Source organism: Canis lupus, chromosome 33 (genome assembly GCF_048164855.1).
Source record: "Canis lupus baileyi chromosome 33, mCanLup2.hap1, whole genome shotgun sequence".
Taxonomy (NCBI): domain Eukaryota; kingdom Metazoa; phylum Chordata; class Mammalia; order Carnivora; family Canidae; genus Canis; species Canis lupus.
In genome coordinates, this window is record NC_132870.1 from 29,356,111 (window position 1) to 29,372,438 (window position 16,328).

Consider the following 16,328-nt stretch of genomic DNA (forward strand, 5'->3'; position numbering starts at 1 on the left):
TAAACTTCTAAATGCTGTCCTCTTCTGGAACTTAATCTGTCTTGTTGAAGATTTTTTTAAGATGCTATCAGATTTGTGTAGTCCCAGCTGTTGTGAAAATTTACTTGAATACATTGGGAAGAGAAAGAATTTTATGAAAATAGTTAAGCAGAGCTCCTGGGTGGCTTACTGAAACTGTGAGAGCTCAGGACTCATTCAAAACCAGCTGTTGGCTGATGATGTTAAGACCAAAAACCATTAAATCTTTTACTTATCAGGCCTCTGTGTCATTTGGCAAGGCGATAGTAGCCAACCGATTAGAAGATTAATGTATAGTCAAAAGATAACTTCATGATGTTTGTTCATTTTATTGCCAAATTTGATTGATATATTTGACACAATTTTGGAGCAACATAGTACCCTAATTTAAAAAGACAGGATTAAACATTAAAACAGTTTTGCTTATTTTTAAAAATATGTTTTAAGTCACTAAGATAGAGAAAAGAAATATGAGCTATTAACATCAAAGTCTTGAGTATCATTGTGATTCCCAGGGCTGTGATTCATGACAGGGGCAGGGTCCCTTAAGATCTGGGCAAACAAATCCTCTTTGAAGTGATGGTAATAGTAGTAATGGGTGCAGACAACAATGGGAAAAGCCTTGAAAGTCTCAAGTCTTTTACACTTGACAATCAGGTTCTGTGAGTGATGAAGAAATACAAAGCAATTTTTTTGCAAACAGAGGCTCAGAATAAGAGCAGAAACAACAAAATACCTGTAGAACGTGTAAACACAGCATTATGAACAGGAGAAAGCAGATTTTATTCATCTGGTCATTTATCCTAAAGAAAAAAAAACTACTAGTAGCTAATATACTGAGATCTTGGTATTATACTATAATCTTCAAATTGGTGCCATCAAGTTGAGAAGAAAAATTGTATTATCACAAGGTAACTAGGTATTCTGATGTGCCTTGGATGGGGATCAACATTTTCCCGTTTCCTCATGTTACATGAGGTTCTTGGGTATGACTATGAGGCATTTACTCATTTGTTTTCTGGCGGGTGGGTCAACAGTGCATGAATTGTAAAGACTGAGGCTACCATGACAGCCAAGGAAAAGATGCTCCTATTTGCACTTGTGTTCTCCAGATGTTTCGCTCTCATTCACAGAGGCATGGAACTTTAAAGTTGAAAAGGTCCTGGCAGCCACCTGCAGGCAGCTTGCTATCATGAAAAGAGAGCAAAACTTGAAATCTGGGTTTGATTCCCAGCATTGTCTTATGGTAGAGTGTGCAAAGAACTTGTACAAATCATTTAACCTGAGCTTGAGCTCAATCCCCGTTAGAAAAAAAAATAGTCATATGATGGGGTGTCAATCAAGGTGGCTCAGTTGTTTAAGCATTCAAATCAGTTTCAGCTCAGCTTGTGATCTCATGGGTTGTGAGATCAAGCCTCCTGTTGAGCTCCGTGCTCAGTGGGAAATCTGCTTAAAATTCTCTCTTCCTTTCTCTCTGCCCCTCCCCCAATCACACTCTCTCTAAAATAAGTCTTTTAAAAAATGGTCATATTCTTATTTATGCTACTAATTCATAGAGTTACTTTTGAGGATAAATGAGAAAATATATGGAAAATGTAATCTGTAGGTACCTACCCTCAAATCCTGGCTCTGTCACCTACTGGCTCTGTTGTTGTGAACAAAATATTTAAACTTTCTAAATCTTTGTTTCCTCATCTATTAAATGGAAATAATGAAAGCAAGTATTTCACATGGTTGTTGAAATAAGATATGTCTTCATAGAATGGTTGATGCATTTTAAGAGATCAATAAAATTGCTTATTGTTATTGGTGTTATTATTTGAGCCATAGGTATTTTTGTCATCCCTGTTGTTTCACATTGAGCTTGATGACTATATCAACTACCTTGTTGATAGGGGAACAGCCTGACCCACTGGAAAGGTACAAACTAGGGGTCGAGAGAGCTAGGTACGAATCCATTTTCCTACAACTTACAAATTATGTAAACTTGGGCAAGTTACTTTACCCCAGATTCTTCATATGCATTATGGACAGAATGATCACCTATGATCTGTAAAGGACTTGCTATAGATTTTTTCAGACATTATTTTATTTAATTCTTGTCATAACCATAGGAGCAGATAGTGGGAGTCAGAATTTGATGCCAGTCCAGCTTGACCCCAGCCCATGTTGATATAATCATTCACCCCAGTGCATGCACTTTTCCTACTTTTCTTTCCTGGTATCCTATCTTCCTGAACCACAGTAAGGCTTAGAGATGATGTGTGCAACTTGCCTGGAAAGGTGTTTAACAGGTTGTAAGACTAAGTAATTAGTGATTATAATTATGATGTGGGAGGTATTACTTCTTGGTCCAATGTTTGTTCAGTCTAGGAATGCCCCTACAACTCCCTGACAGCAGGTCTTCAACCTTTGCCTGAATACACAGTACAGTCACAGTCTCGGAACTCTGTCACACAAATTTAGGAGGCTGAAATGGAACACAGTCTTGGTGATTGACATCACAGAAAAAGCACCATCCCCACTATACAGCCCAAAGACCTAACTGAAGTATGATGTTTGCAGAAATATACTGAAGATTAATGGCAAATCTGTAATGACATCTCCCCAGGAAGCAAGGAGGAAAGTGCAATTCTAACATCAGGATGCATTCATCGGTGGAAATCTAACACTCAGTGTCTTGTAGAATAAAACCAAATGATATCTACGGTTGCTACACTACACCTAAAATTGTAAACTCAAAATTGGTTCAATGCATACTGACAGAAAACTCATGCCAAAAAAAGTTAGCCCACCTTCTTCTGCACTAAATCAAATGCCATCAACAGTATTCAAAGATTGTCAACTTTCCTACCATTTACCTTATAACTTCTTGCACTCTGATTTCCACTGCTTAACAAAATATACTCCCTTAATACCTCATGACCCCAGGACATCAAAACCACAGGCTTTTTATAGGCCTCATCCCGGTCCTTTCCTTTTATTGAGAGCATTTAATGGGCCATTTTTTTTTAAGTAGTTCATCCTTTAGTGTTCAAATATTGTAGTGTCCTGGTTTTGCCTTTAAATGAAGCTCACTGTCTTTTCTGATTCTCCTTCTTTGTCCCACTCCCTAAAAGTGGTTCTCACTTCACTCTCTCACACACAATTTTTCCACTTCCAGGGTTTCAATGTTCACTCCAGCTATGGAATGGTTATGGCACCACCTCAGATTCTCAGTCTCATGCTTTCAATTGTTTGCTATGTTATTCCAGTGAAATAATTCATCCAGATCACAAATTCCACATAACTAAAATTTGACTTACTTATTCTTCTGACAAATTTTATCAAACCAGAAACTTCAGCTCTGTCTTTATGACCTTTTGCAATGTCTGCCCCTACATCCAATTAAAAGATTTGTGCTGAATTTTCACTTCAGTAGTGTTTTATTCCCTGACTGCATTTTTTTTTTTTTAACTTGACCCTGGCCACAAGTCACCAACGATCACAGACCTGAATGTAAATCCAGTATAGATTGAACTCATCTCCCACCCCTGCTTGAAGACTCTTTCTAATTAATTTCTCCTCTATTAGTGTCACACATCCCTGGTTTTCCCTCTTTGTCTAAGTTTTTGCTTGATACTTGTGGCAAATCCTATTGGTGAGATTGAAACTGTGCCCCATAGGGTTAATGACCTTGAAACTTGGAGAAAGCTTAAAGTTTGCTCTTCAGAAATGTTTCCCCCCTAATCAGCTACTGTGTCTTTTCAGGCCCCACTAACAAATCCACTAATGGTCTCCATAATGACCTGAACTCAAGGTCAATTGATGTATTCCAGCATACAAAGAGGCAAGGTTCTGAGTAGAAGCAAGGCCTTGGAGAGATAACGAGCCCAAGATCCCAAGATCCTATTAATACTAGCTCTTAGAGGATTCCCATAGCTCCCTTCCCCTTGTCCAATAGTTATCTATGCCTCAGTATAATGGTAAAGTCTCTGCCCAGGGAGGAGCAAAAGCTTCATTAACATAGTGTACGATGCATGTATAGGCATGTTTTTTCAGTACACCTGTGCAAATTTATGCCCACCTTTACATGCGATGCCAAATCTCTCTTTGCTTAATATTCATCCTAACCCTAAATAAAAGGAATCCACTCATGCCTGCTCAGAGAGTCATAGCTTTGGAAGTTATTCCTTGTGATCTCTTTATCTGCTACAGATAAAGTTTCCTTTGTGTGACAACTCCACTTGGTGCAGCCTTTATCTATACCTTACCAAGGAGTGAACTCATGTTGGTTTGGTTACAAGATGACCTGACTTTCCTTTTCAACTCCAGTCTCTTTGGTTCACTTTTAGCTGTGAGGTCACTACATGACATAGTCTGGCCAATGAGACATGAGCTAAAAGTTTGCCATGAAATTCATGGGGAAATTTTTGTTTTCTGGGTACAGACTCCTCTCCTTTTATTTTCCCTATTGATATAGATGTGGTGGCTGGACTTGAAGCAGCCTTCTTACAATTACAAAGGTAAGGCCAAGAGATTCAGACAGACTTCCATAGTTACATCATTGAATTATATAAATAACCCCATCAACTACCTTCTCCAAACTTCTCATTATATGAGAAAAATAAACCCATATGGTAGGCTCCATAAAGAACATGGAGCTCTTTCCCATATTTTGGTGACTCCTTTGGAATTTCTTCTTTGGCTCACCAACATAGCCCCTCCCCATTGCTCAGCTTCTCATTCTGCTGAGTGTGGTCCCTTACCTCCAATGATACCTTATGTTCCAGACTGAGCCAGCCCATCCTCTCTGCTCACTTCTTCACTGAAGACTGGTCATTATCTTTATAGCTCAGGTTCTTATGACCTTGTTCTGGATGACTAACACTTTCCTGGGCCCTTTCAGTCTCTTCCAATTCCACTCCATATGAAACACCATCATCAAGTAGATTTTCATAAAGAACATTTGGTAATAACACCAAAGAATCTGGCAGTAATATACATAAAAAATGTACTAAAAAATATTCAATGTCCTCCTTCTGCCTATCACACTTAAACATTCAAAATGCTCCATAACATAACTTTGATAAAAAATTTCAGTCTTATATGATGTAATTTTTCTATATTTAACTTATACACTTGGCAAATAAAATATTATTGTCCTTAAATGAATCCTGTCATTTCCCACTTGTGTAATATTGTTTGTATTATTTCTTCTTTTTGGAATGTGTAACAGCTTGCTCTTCATCTTCTCTTCTAAAGATTATCCATTTATCAAGTCCTAGCACAAGTGTCACCACTTCCACAGTGTCCAATTATATTTAAAATGGAAGAATGTTCAGTTATCTAGAATCTCTTGGCATTGTTATTTAAGGCATATAACATACAACCACCTGGTTTTCTTATTCAGGCACCCATGAGTTATTAGCAACTTGACGGTAGTAATGACATAATAATATTTTATTCTAACATTCGACAAATATTTATTGAGTCCTTATCATTCTAGCTGATGGTGGTATGAACCAAGATAGACCAAGCCCTTGCTCTCATAGAGTTCATATAAATGGTGGGGCATGTTTTACAGATAACAAGCAAATAAATAAATATACAGAATAGGATAATCTCAGATTTAGATTGAGTAGTTAGAGAAGTTCTCCCCAAAAAAGTATTTGAGATGAAATCTCAGGGATAAGAAGAACCCAATCACCAGAAGACCAGAAGAGAGCAAATAGAAAGTGATCAAGTTGGGAATGAGTAGGATGTGTTTGAAGTGCACGTAGAGGACTAGGTGGCTGGAGCAAAGTTCGGGGAGGGGAAGAATGGTGTGAGATGAGATTACAGAGTTAGGCAAGGGCCAGATCTTGAAGGTTAATGGAGGCCAAGAAAAGTGGCTTGGATTTCATCCTACGGTTTAAAACAGGGAGTAACATGATCTAATTTACAATATAAAGTGATCCCTCTGGCTGCTGTGTAGAAAATGGATTACACAGGGTCAAGAGTAGAAGCAAAATTACTTGGAAGACTGCTACTGTAATCAAGAAGATGAGCTGATAGTAGGTTGAATTTGGTGGTAGTAGAAAAGAGAAACTGTGGCTCCATTTACAGTTTCTAAAGTATTAAGCATGGTATCTTGAAGATAACAGAAGCTCAATGTATATTGCTAAATATATGTACAAATGTTTCAAAAATAGTTTCACCTGCTTAATGTCTATATTATCTTCAACACTTTTCTGCTTTGAATCATATAATATGGCTTACTATATTCCTGTTTGACACCTCAGAAGCCAAAAAGAAAAAAGATTTAAAAAAATGGAGCCCGTCTTCAAGAAGCCCTGTTTCTTCAGGAAACAGTAGAAACCCCATAACAGTAGGTGAGCTAACAAAGAACTGAAATGATGGAGGGTCATTTTGTCAATTATGGAAAGAAATAAATTACTTGAAACAAATGTAAAAAGTTGAATTAAAAAACTATGATAGGATAAAAATGGGCATGATATTCAAACACAAAGGTCTACATTTTAGAAAAGCAAGTCTCCATGAGCATCAGCTGGAATAGTGTGTCTACGGAGGATGTGAGTAAAGTGAATTTTCATTAAAATTGAAAACTTTTCCAGTTCTAACTTACTTTTGATTTTTCTGGAAATATAAACCTTTCATTTTACTATCTTAGTATGGTAAATTTCCTAATAAGTCGCTAATACTTTCTTACTAGAAAGGGAGGTTTATTTTTCAAAGAGCGCTAAATGTGACCTGCCTTGTTTCTAAATTAGGAATCTGAGAAAAGACAGGCAATTTGGTAGGTTCTCATTCTTATTCACATACACTTCACAGGAACTTTTAGATTTTTTTTTACCCATGAAGATTCACCCTGCATGATAAAATCAATCCAAACTCCAATAAAAAGCAAAATTGTGGGGAAAATGAGATCAATTTTTTTCCACTTTGCACCTGAAATGTTAAATGGCTTCTGAATCGTGTGAAACTTGGCCTTAGTCAGTGTGAAAACTGGCTGAAATCTGTATGAAAGGCAGTCTGGGTTCGTCAAAGCAGTTCATGAACTTTGGCCAAACTTGCAAGGAACCTGGTCCAAGTCTTAGTTTGTAATGCAACATGAAACCAGGTGAATTTCACATGGTTTCAGGTTTCATCCTGAAAATTTGGCCTACCTTTATAATCAATCATCACTTTTTGGAACGATGAAAGCCAACACACCTTTTTGAAAATGAGGACTGTGTGCATATTGATGACAGCTAAGCTGTGAACCACCCCTTCACTTCCTTTGCCAAAAGAAGATTTCTCAGAATGGAAACAGCTTCCCCCTTACCTGGAGAAGGCAAGTTGAGTGATTTTGATATTTCATGTATAAAGAATTGATACTCAGTACATGGAGACATGCCATATGAAATAATCACCACATACAGATCAAGTGGCTTTCTTCTAATCATTTAAGTTTATGAGAATTTTATTCCATTCACATCTATGACAGATATCACGATGTTTACTCTCCTTAACCATTAACATCAGCTTTTAGCTTGAAGTTAGTCATCGCTAGAATAATTGCCATGAGAAACAAAATGCTCTGAGGCATGGTCATTATTTTTATATAAAGAAATGGCTGAAGAACTGAAGGAAAACAAATCATAGCATACCTTTTATCTAGTTTAATGAACATGAAGAGATAAGACTACAAACTTATCAAGTTTGCATCAACTACATTTTTTGCAATAGAACCTTGACTGCACTATAAATGAACTCAACAATTAACTACACACAGTGAATCTTACAAAACCTACAGTTTCTGTTTTCAACCTGAATGTTTTAAAAGTGCTTTTCCACTGTAAAAAATGACTCTTCAACCAAATACTCGCTTTTGTGCATAGTGACATGAGAAAATTGAGAGGTATGTCTGAACGGAGCCACTACATCATTGGAACAGTATGTCTGAACATTTGGGTAATAAGGCACAGATGTGAAGCAGAGGACTTGGCACTACCAAGGTAACAACGAAGCATTCACCATTGTGTTATAATGGTTAGAAGAGCCACATTTGAGAAGACTAAAAGAATGCCCCTCCTCCCTGGGATGCTAAATTATATTACATCTTTTATCTGTTTAAAAAAATCTATAAAAAATAAGAAATTCAAGTAAGTATTATTCAAATTTATGAAGAATAAAAATATAAAATGCATTAATATTTTCATCTATAATATAACATATTTATGCAATAGCACATAAAGTTTAACTGCAGAAAAAGGCCAAATTTAAGAGGAATCCAAGTAGCCTCTATATTACAAAACAATGCATGCAAACCTGAAGGACCCAACGGCCAACAAAACAAAATGATGGTTGTTATTGACTTTTTACTAGTGAATCTGGCCCTTAACCAGTAGGGCTAATTATTGTACAGTGTCCTATTTAAAGGTTTCAAGTTAAAGCAATGCTATAGGAGGTACCCATTAATTATTATTAAGGCCATTTCACTTACAAGTGGCATGGTATGGTATTTTTGCCAGCTATTACTAAACCATGACACAAAAGCAGTTATAAAGCCAGGGCTACTTTAATTCAATAAGTTTGGAGCTGAAAACCAACTTTCTGCCCAGGACTGGAAGAATGCAACTTACCCGAGGTCCCTGATCACCTTGTTCTCCCTGTAGAGTAGGAAAATGAGATGGTAGATAGTTTTAGCATAAAGTCCATATGTGACGCTCATTACAAAATATAACATAGCATAGATCATACCAATGGATTTCCACTAACTTGTTTCTGCTACACATTTTCTTACCTTATCACCTTTTGGACCAGGAGGGCCCTAATAAAAAAAAGAAAAGAAAAGAAAAAGAAAAACATGTTTAATAAATTTTAAAAATTATAGCTTGAATAGATTCAAGTTTCCCTATATCAGTTTCCCTATATCATCACCAATATTTGGTATTTTCCATCGTTTTGTTTTGTTTTAGATATTCTGATGGGAAGTGTAGTAGTTTCACACTGTTTTAATTTGTATTTCTCCAGTGATTAATTAGTTGAACTCTTTTTAATTCATGTGGTGTCCATTTTGCATCTTCATCCATAAATTGTCTATTCACATCTTTTGTCCTTTTTCTATTGAGTTGTCCTTTAGATTTGCTAGAGTTCTATATATATTATAATATCTATATATATCAAGAGAGAGGTGAGAGTGCTTTACATTGTTTTGAATATGAGTCGTGTATCAGTTATTTATTGCAAATATATTCTCCCACTCTGTGTATTGTGTTTATTTCTCTTCACTGGGTTTCAATGAACAGAAGTTCTTAATTTTAATAAAATTCAATTTAACATTTTTTTCTCTTTATCTCATTTTGTGCTCCATGAAGAAATTTTTTCTTACTCCAAGGTCATAAAGAGATCCTTCTATGTTTATTCTAAAAGCTATAAGTTTTATTAAAACTACTTTAATACTGTATGTTAACTTATACTGGAATTAAAATTTTTAAAAATTAAGATAAATAAAAAAGAGATGTAGTATACACATACAGATGGAATATCACTCAGCCATAAAAAAGAACAAAATCTTGCCATTTGCAATAACATAGATGGATCTAGAGGGTATAACTAAGTGAAATATATCAGACAGAAAGACAAATACCATATGATTTCACTCATATGTGGCATTTAAGAAACAAGCAAAGAAAAAAAAAGAGAAACAAAAAAACAGACTCTTAACTATAGAGAACAAACTGGTGGTTGCCAGAGGGGAGGTGGGTGGGAGGATGGGTGAAATAGGTGCACAGGATATAGAGTACATGATGTGCACTGAGTAATGTATAGAATTGCTGACTCATTATATTGTAACCTGAAACTAATGTAACACTTCCAGTGTTAAAGCATGTTAAACTTATATTGTTTGGTATGGCATCGTGCCCTAACTGAAGGGGAAAAAACAAACAACAAAAATAAGATAAAAAAAAGAGGCTTTACTACTTTCTTTTTCATACTCAGATCTGAATTCATAGGGAATTGATACTATGCACAGTGTGAGGTCAAAGTCAAGATGCTTTTTTTTCTCCTATGTGGATATCAGATTAACCCAACACCATTTATTGAAAATGAATCTTTTCCCCATTGTAGTACAGTGTTATCTTTGTCATAAATCAGATAACCACATAGATGTGGCTCTTTTCGGGATTTTCTACTTTGTTGGGCAGCTGTCTATTCTTAAGCCACACTGAGATTTTCTTTAATCTTTAAGCAAAAATGCCAGCAGGAAATACTAAATCTAAAGACATCCATACGCTTTTCCGCTAGCTCTTAAATATGAAATCATGTTTCAGGGCTCAGCCTACTTGAAGACTTGGAGCATTTGAGACTTACCTTCAATCTCTCACCTTCACCTTTAGCAGTCCTGGGAGACAGTGTAAGTCTAGACTAGATGCACTTTACTTCTAGCAAAGTACCCCTTCCTAAGTCCTTGCTATGGTGCTTCAGGTGGAAATGTAGGAATACTCTGTCTACTGAAATATCTCCTGCTAGGTATCTGCTACAGAGGAACTGTACTAAATTTCCACTCTCAGGAATTTAATGACACTCAGAGTAACAGCTGTGAGGTTATCACAAACTTAATAATAACTATAATATCATGTCTTGTATTTTTGTGTATTTTACCATTAACAAAGAACTTTCACCTGTTAATGTATTTAATCTTCTCTCAATCCAGCAAAGAAAGTATTATGATATTCCTTTTATAGATGCCAAAAGTAAAACTCAAAGATTACCAAGGTTAGGTCTCTTGCAAGTAAGTTAGCCAGGACTTTAACCGAGTCTGTGTGACCAGGTTAGGATGGTAAGTGTTGGGACACAGCTCTAGAACTAGATTCGCATAAAGAATGTGGCTGCCTTCAACAGACACCTTCTGAAATGCCTCCCAATTGCATTTCCCAATATCCTGGGCAGTGACCCCAAGACCTCAAGTTCAAAATGAAAGAGGAATTGTGGAGGGTCAGAGAGAGAGAATGGGAGCTAAGATAATGGAATCAACTAAGTAAACCCTTGTCTCTCTTATCCCAGAAAAGACTTTTGCCATTAAAACAAAGGGAAACCATGGAAGTCATTTTTCTTTATGTTTTCAGTAAAATGTTAACGTTTTATTATTGTTTTCAGTGAACCAAGTAGTGAGTAATTGCTATAGACTGTGTCTACTTCTGTAAAATTAAGTTTAAAGAATTTATTAGGTCATTTTAAACACATATAAAATGTTCTCTAATGCTCTACAAGTAAGGTTTTACTTTGGTTCGGCAAAGGAAAGTCCCCCCAAAAGAATGAGAGGATACCTACTATCAAGTTTAAGAAATACAATGGATATTCTAGTCTTTATTTAAATAGCATGTTTTTTAAGTCTATTTTCATTTTTATATACATTTTTCAATGCATATAGAGAGTTTGGCAATGTTCTAGGCACTGATGGAAGTTATGGTGGGAGAAGCTGCTTTAGAAAACCTGAATGGTCTATTTTGGAAAAGTTTAATAGTCTAGTGCCACAATTAAACACTTCCCAATACTAGAATTAAGAAAAACTCTCCGGGGATCCCTGGGTGGCGCAGCGGTTTGGTGCCTGCCTTTGGCCCAGGGCGCGATCCTGGAGACCCGGGATCGAATCCCATGTCGGGCTCCCGGTGCATGGAGCCTGCTTCTCCCTCTGCCTGTGTCTCTGCCTCTCTCTCTCTCACTGTGTGCCTATCATAAATTAAAAAAAAAAAAAAAAAAAAAAAAAAAAAGAAAAACTCTCCTAGAAGAAAATCCTATTATAAGGTTACTTACAGTTACTATGGAACCCCTCCCCTGTGCGGACCCCTTTCCCCACCAAAAGCTTCTCTTTAAACTTTAGTTTGCTTTTGCTGGTGAGATTTCAGAGGCCAAGCCTCTCATTGTTCTAGTCCTCTCAAGGCACTTTATTAGGTTATATGGCATGTTTGAGGTCAAAGCTTTTCCAAAACAATTTTACAGTGGAGTGCAAAGAAAACTTTTTTCCTCAAAGTCCAATTACTAATGCCAAAGCCACATGTGTCAACTAGACCTCTTTAGACAGCTTACCATAAGCAAGGATCCTTAATTCACGACCATATAAAAATTTGCATTCACAATTGAGCAATAAATACTGCTGCTTCAAAAGGGGATGTTTCTGCGCAGACAGAATGGCGTCCTGGCACCTGCCAGCTCAAGACAGACCCGAAGCAGAGGTCAACCTCCAATCACAGCTGTGGCGACTGCTTCGGACACTCCAGACCCCACTTGTGCTCTTAGGATTAATAGCAGGTGTTTTCTTCTGCTCTGACTGAAATCCCACTCTTATTTCTGAATTGGATCCTCTTCACTGCAAATATGGATTGAATTTGAAGAAAAACATGGACGATCTTCGTAAACACAGATAGTATTTAAAAATTTGGGAGTCATGTTCTTTTCTAAGTCAAAACATTACAAGTGAACAAAAGGTTTCTTTAATTATTAACTTTTAAAATTAAAGCTGGGTCACTATTTAAGTTGTTTTGTCTTTAGACTGGTATTAACCAAAGGATAGGCAACAATAAAAATTAATGAATTATTTGAATTACGGTATATTTTACCGTGGCATTTTGTTGTTTCCAAATACACTAAGCTAACAATTTAATAGTTGGTGGAAATATTTGTTCTTCAGATATCTCTGTCAGTGATTCATTGGTAACTATTTGAAAGTAAAACTTTCTTGCTAAAACAAGTTTGAGGTCAAATAAGTAAATATGGGAAAAGGACTCTTTAGGTAAGGCTTCTTTTGGGATTCCTATCCTTCCAGTCTGGTCCAGTAGATTGGAGTTAGATCTTTTATTTTGTCCACTTAAATAAATAAATAAGAATATTTGAAATGATTATTTCTAATTAGTTTTATCTTATTAACCCTAATAACAAATTTTAAAGGTGCTAACCAAGTTTTTATTATTAGCGTTCTTATTCAATAGTTGGAGTGTTTCTTGTAGAGCATTGTTAGAGTGTTATAAATATCAGTGGCAAACTTCAAATTAACCTCTATTCAAATGATTTCAAATTCAGAATTTATAGCAACAATCCTGCTATTTGTACCAAGCCTTTAATGTGGATCTTAGCCTATACCAACTTCAGTCTCCCCAAATCTATTTCTAGCCAAATAACTAAGATTTTAGATCTTTCTCCAGGCTCTATTACCTGGTTTGACTAAATTATAAAACCAAACTAAAAGCATTGTGAATGAGAGGTACTATAATTGACATTCAGTAAAATGTTGGATTTCAATCTGCATAAAGTAATTGAAATATAGCTGGAAAAGACATATATTCCTGGAGCCTGGATATTCCAATTAAGACCTTTCATTCATCACAACTGTAAATTTTGCCTACTTCGAATGGCAAAAGCTAAAGGGGGAATGATTTTTTAAAGATGGTAATCATGAAGACAAAATTAAATTCTGCTAGAAGTTAAAAAAAAAATGGAAAAAGAGCAAACCCTGGACATTCTTGGCAGCCAGAGCTGCTGGAATAAGAATGGAGTTATGATTTCTATCCCAGAAAAGCATAGATCATTTTCATTTTTGAAATATAAGAAACCTTTTTCTGATTAATTTTTTCATTACCATAGAATTATGAAGACCAACAAGTTTTATTTTCTAAGCATTTATGGCCAATTACCAGCCAGTCAATGTGCTCTGAATCTGAAGGAGGGATATGTAAATATAATTGTAATCAGTGGAATGAACGCTGTGTTGTGGCAGTACAGAGAGGAAAAAAAGTGGGAGAACTGGAGTTCAAAAGATGATATTGGAACTGGCTCTTGAAAGTTGGCCAGAGATAAATGGGACTGGGAAGGGGTGAAGCAGTTCAGTCAGAAGAATATGCCTAAGTGTAAAAGAACATCAGGCTATAAGAGAAAGACAAGGAGTTCAGGGCGGTAAGAACATATGTCGTGTGGGGAGTGTGTGGGGAGTGGTAATGGGGGATACTTAGATTTGGGAAAGAGATTTGGGAAAGGTTGGCTAATAAAACCCAAATCCCTGGGCCGAAGTCTGACATCAATTTAACAAAAGAATGGTAAGATCAAGTATGCTCTGTGGAACTCTGAGAGCATGGAATGCTATCCTCCTTAGCAATTTATTGCGTTGGTCCAAGAGATAGATGATCGTGGGAACAAAGGAAAAGTTCTAGATTCAGAAGACATTTCTGAGATAGAACCAAAAAGACCAATTAACTGAATGGACATGAGAGCCACTGACAGATCATCAATGTGGTGACTCATTCGAAAGTTCACAATTTAGTGCATTAACAGAAAATGGTTGGTCTACAACTGCTCCCACTCTGATGAACACAGGAACTCCAGAGCCAAGTGAAACATATAGAATATTAAATCTGGTTTTAGGGGTATTCAAATCAAAACTGATTATTGGCAGCCTTGGCTGGTCTGATCAGAAATAGTTGAGAAAGAGAAAATTCTCTATCATCACTGTTGGGTAAAAGGAGCATAGATGACATATTGTGGCCATACTGGCCAGCCATTCTTCCTCTACGTTAACTTATTAATAAATAAAGTACACCTTTATTACATTTCTTCCTCTGTTTTTTAGACTGTAAGCTGAACATGGGTTACTATATTTAAACGTTGTAATTTCCCTAGTTTTTTAAAGATAAGGAAGACAAAGGCATTAACCGTTCTCTAGGAGTGTAGCACAACCTCAGTGATCAGTGCATGTTTGATGTCTATGTACTCAGGTATTCTTTTTTTTTTAATTTTTTTATTTATGTATGATAGTCACAGAGAGAGAGAGGGAGAGGCAGAGACACAGGCAGAGGGAGAAGCAGGCTCCATGCACCGGGAGCCTGATGTGGGATTCGATCCTGGGTCGCCAGGATCGTGCCCTGGGCCAAAGGCAGGCGCCAAACTGCTGCGCCACCCAGGGATCCCTGTACTCAGGTATTCTTGTAAACATTACTTTATCAATGTTCAAAGTCTCCTAGGGAGGAAGGAAACGGAATATCTGATTACCTCATGTTAAAGTAGGGTAAAAGTCTCAATTCTACAGATGATAAGATTTCTGCCTACTTGCTGACTGCATCATAAACTTGGCCCATTGTGACAATGAAATAGATGTTCTTAAGGCATACATTCATGAATAAATTGAATTTGGTACCACAGTTTTTAGCAGGTATTTAAAACTCACAAAATCATAGTGCAAATAGTATTTAACAACGGAAAAACCCAGTGCTTATTTGAAAAGTAAGGACCCTAGCTAGCTATTTATTTATTTATTTATTTATTTATTTATTTATTTATTTATTTTATTTTATTTTTTTTTAGTGACACATTAAAATTTGTTTATCCATTTGCTAGATGAAGGACAATTGTTTGCACATTGGAGTTATTATACATAAACTGCTCTGAGCATTTACATACAGGGTTTTGTTTAGACATAGACATAGATTTTCATGTTTCTTAGGTAAATAATAGCAGGATTTTTAGTTGCAGGGTTGTATAGTAAGTGTATATTGAACTTTATAAGAAATTGCTACATTCTTTTCCAGTGGCCATTTTGCATTCCCACCCAGCGATGTATGGGAATTCTAGTTACTCCATGCTCTCATTAACACTTGATGTTACCAGTCCTTTTAATGTTGCTTCTAAGTGAGTGTTATAAACATCATTTCCTGTGCCTATTCATAATTTGTATATATATATATTTCTAGCTATTTAAATGTCAATCAAGTTACCATACTTCTGAGTAAAGTGTTTTATGCAGTTAGCTTAGGCTCACTTCTAACTAAAATGTGAACATGTGTTCTTCTAAGTGTATACCTAAAACCTTGAACTCTAATATATATTTCTGCTTTACTAGCATAATATATATTTTCAGAGACATTTCTTCCTAAAAATCACTTTTTTTTTGTTTCATAGACTTTCAATTTTGCAAATAATTTCAACAGGTAATGTGTAAATGTTAAACTTTCTATGGAAAACCTGACATAAAAATGTAGGAGCTCCTATATGTAAGTATAGATTTGTGTGTGTGTGTGTGTGTGTGTGTGTGTGTGTGTGTGCTTGCATATAATTTCTTTTTAAAGTACTTCAGAAAAAAGTAAAAATAAAAAGCAAAAGTACAGGGGCACCTGGGTGGCTCAACTGGTTAAGCATCTGCCTTCAGCTCAGGTCATGATCCCTGAGTCCCAGGACTGAGAGCCCCTTCAGGCTCCCTGCTCAGCCGGTAGTCCGCTTCTTTCTCTGCCTCTCCCCCACTCATGCTCTCCTTCTCATTCTTTCTCTTTGAAATAAATAATATCTTTTTTAAAAATAAAAGA

General features: G+C 36.2%; 1 protein-coding gene across 1 annotated transcript in view; it reads right to left on the reverse strand.

Annotated features, from left to right (window-relative positions):
• The window catches only part of COL25A1 (collagen type XXV alpha 1 chain), a 446,466-nt gene that overhangs the window by 150,181 nt on the left and 279,957 nt on the right, over positions 1–16,328 (reverse strand). The window contains exons 6-7 of the mRNA XM_072810760.1: positions 8,786–8,812; positions 8,625–8,651 (exon numbers count right to left, since the gene is read on the reverse strand). Coding sequence (XP_072666861.1) covers positions 8,625–8,651; positions 8,786–8,812 — 54 coding nt within the window. The remainder of the gene's footprint in view (positions 1–8,624; positions 8,652–8,785; positions 8,813–16,328) is intronic.